This window comes from Propithecus coquereli, unplaced genomic scaffold (assembly GCF_000956105.1).
Source record: "Propithecus coquereli isolate 6110/MARCELLA unplaced genomic scaffold, Pcoq_1.0 Scaffold137, whole genome shotgun sequence".
In the NCBI taxonomy this organism is placed as follows: Eukaryota; Metazoa; Chordata; class Mammalia; order Primates; family Indriidae; genus Propithecus; species Propithecus coquereli.
The window spans coordinates 2,479,387-2,482,562 of record NW_012137969.1 but is presented as its reverse complement, the minus strand read 5'-3'; the positions used below and the strand labels follow the sequence as shown (position 1 = coordinate 2,482,562).

Here is a 3,176-nt window from a genome sequence, read left to right as displayed (position 1 = left end):
TCTTATTACCTTGCTAAAACAATGAGCAAATTGCAGAAGCTTTTCAGGGAAGATTATAAATAAGATCAGGGCAGGACGTGGGGTTCTCCATTCCCAGGGCTTTGGAGGCCTTCCAACTGATTATCCCTTTCTCTCTTTTCTCCAAAGACTGGGGCCTTTAAGAATGCACCATTTCCTGGAATTCTAGAACAAAAGAGATGAGAACAGGGTCAGTGAAGATGGCTCAGTACTTTACAGACCTGCTGTGGCCGATGAAAATTCTGGAGAGGGAAGGAAATACGAAGCAAATTGTCAAATGATGGGCATGGCCCCCTCAGAGGCCACAAAATGTGGGTGTCAATGACTGCAGGTCAAGGGAGTCTACAGTGTTCCATCCCTCTGCATAATCTTATTTGACAAACATCTTCAGCTTTGCAACGGAGACCCTTGTATTAGAACTTGTCAACCCAGTCATTTCCCTTGGACAGTGAATGAACTCAGTATAATTGCTTATCACAATCTGTGAACAATTAACTTTTTGTCTGATCAGTTTAAGACAGAAATGGGAGGTTTCCTTCTATTCTGTAGCTAGGTATTGAATTTTTAGAAAACATTTAATAGAGTGGGACTTTGAACTAGCTTTCCTCTGTTGAACCCTAACCCTACCCCCAAAAGTTCCTATTACTAAGAGAAGGATAATAATAATAATAATAATGTGTGAATGCTACAGATTGAAATTGAGAACTGGGGATTTACTTTATATTTATTGGAGAGCTTTGCCTGTTGGGAAGTCTTTCATGGTTATGTTTAAATAAGCCAATCCTCCTTTACCTAATCTACTTTTCTGAGCTATCTATAGAAGCTGCATTATCTCCAGTGTAGTAAGCGATAGTGGTATCATTTTGAATAAGTTTTAAAAATAAGGACCTAATGTAGCAGTTTTTAATTTCAAATTAGCTCTACCAGAAGGACTACCATACGTTCTCCTGAGTTGGCAGGCACAAAGTAGCTAAAAAGCATGCTAGCAACATGACAAAAATCGAGTGAAAATAGTCCTACAGCTGTGCTAGTATGCTAACGTTTGAATCTAGGACTCTGTACACAGAAGATTCCTAAATGATGATGGAGTTATTTGTTGTGTTTAATATTATCCACTTGGTGGGCTAATTGATGTCCAATAAATTTGTGTTTGTTTAAACCTTTGAAAGCTAGGAGGCCTTCCTACATAGGTCAATAGACTCTTTGGTCTGAGATACACTTGAGAATGTCATTCCTTCCCTTAGAGGGGATCAGATCGACTGGTGGAAATTCCTTATATTATGTTCAAGGTGCGTTAGGGTATCTTGCAAATAATTAGCCAGGTGGCTAGTCAGTCTTCTAGCCAGGTGAAGGATGTTTTCCAGTTATCAACAATGACCAGTGGGACCAGCTTTTATGGCATATCCCAGGCATCATGCCAGAGATTTTATACACATTTGCATGCTCACTTTAATCCCATTTTACACTAATTAGATTGAAGCTCAGCAAGGTTAAGAAAGGGGGATATTAACCCACATCTGTCTGATCCTATGGCTCAACCCCCATAGATGCTCCCTGGTCTAAGATGTGTTATGCCATGTACAGGTGTGGACATACCCTCAGCCCCAATCTTTCCATCGCCATCATTATCCGCAGCAGCCATCAAGGACTTGGTTTCTGACTCAGTCAATTCTCTAGCACCACTCTCAAACTTCTGGAGGAAAAACCTACAGGATAATAAAGATGGTTGAAAGACTATGCATCTCTGTGTTTACACTTTCTTTCTTTTATCTTTAAGTAAATCATCTCTTTCCACCAGGTGCAACCATCAGTCAAGGTCTTAGCAAGCAAAGGTTTCCTTAAGCTATAGAAACCAATGGTGGATGTTCTATGTTTTTGAAGAGTTTTTAGAAGTTTTGTTAAGTCTATTTTCCAAATGAAATCCCTTAAGCTAAAGAATCTTTGCACCGACAGGCTTAAGTGCCCATGTTTAGTGCTTTGCGTGGATAGATGTGTGGCCAACTGACTCATGTTCTTGCTTTAACGAGGCTTGGCCGAGTGATGAACACCAAGGCTGGCCATTGAAGAAATACTGAGCAAACTGGCCCCCACAGCACCCCAGCCCCACCCAACAATGTCAGGGGGTGTCAGACAGTCTCAGGACAAAGCTTACTTAAGCTCTTCTTCATCCAGGTATCCACTCTGGTCATTGTCTATGAACCGGAAAACATCCTTCACCTGACTGGCTGACATCTTGGAGAGGCCTGACGTCTGGAAGAATTTTTGGGGTTCAAAAGTATCTGGGTCTGAAGAACAGAGAATGGGTTATTCTGACAGTCATTGCATTGCATTCTGTATTTGGGCCAAAGTGTTGAAAACACAAATTATTTAAAAAATTTCCACAATATCCCTGAGCTACAGAGATGCTCAACTGGTCCAAGATTTTGAGTTGGCCAAGACTGGATGTCCCTGTGATAGCATCCCCCAGCCCCCTCTTCCCCAGCTTTCCTGCTCCACTTGATTTTGTCCATCTCTCTTCTCTCTCTTCCTCTTCCCCCCACCCAGTTTATAGACTGTGTATCCAAGTCCCCAACATCACTGGTCTAACTGGTGGGAGCAGATGCAATCACTAGATTCAAATAGGCTAAATGACATTTGCTGATTTCTTTTTTTTCACTTATAGTAAATTTCTTTCGTGTTATAGAAATGCAATGACATGCTCAGATCCCAAATCTCTAATTTTAGTTATCTAAATAATAGCAGTTTAATTCCCCGATTCCATAAATTTTCCAGCCAAGTTCACATTTTGATTTTTGTTGCTTTGCCAGAGGTGTGACGATGTGAGGAAAACCCACACTTGCTCCCACCTCCTTTACCTTGGCATTCCTGCAGGGCTGCTGCAATGTCATCAGCACTAAGCACGTCGGTGATGCTCATTTTCCACCTGGTCACACGGAATAAATGAGATGTGGTAAACGAAAAGCAGTGGGTATTATATCCTCCTAGGCTCAATGAAACTGTATGTGCATCTGGCATTTTTTTTGATATGATAAGCACAGTGTTGTACCAAGTGATGGAACCAAATATCCAAACACAAACCAGATACTGAAAAGGTCCCAGCACGCTTCGTCTCAGTGCCTTCTCCTGAAGTTACTCCAAAGATGAAATAAATACCACAT

The 3,176-nt window shown here is 41.3% G+C and overlaps 1 protein-coding gene across 1 annotated transcript; it reads right to left on the bottom strand.

Annotated features, from left to right (window-relative positions):
- Positions 1–7: 7 nt before the first annotated feature.
- On the bottom strand, positions 8–2,958 carry OCM2 (oncomodulin 2). Its single transcript, XM_012638953.1, has 4 exons — positions 2,874–2,958; positions 2,171–2,303; positions 1,615–1,724; positions 8–183 (listed from the first exon to the last, which is right to left on the bottom strand). Exons 1-4 carry the CDS (start codon positions 2,932–2,934, stop codon positions 158–160), a joined length of 330 nt encoding a protein of 109 aa, XP_012494407.1. The 5' UTR covers positions 2,935–2,958; the 3' UTR covers positions 8–157.
- Between the last annotated feature and the right edge of the window lie 218 nt (positions 2,959–3,176).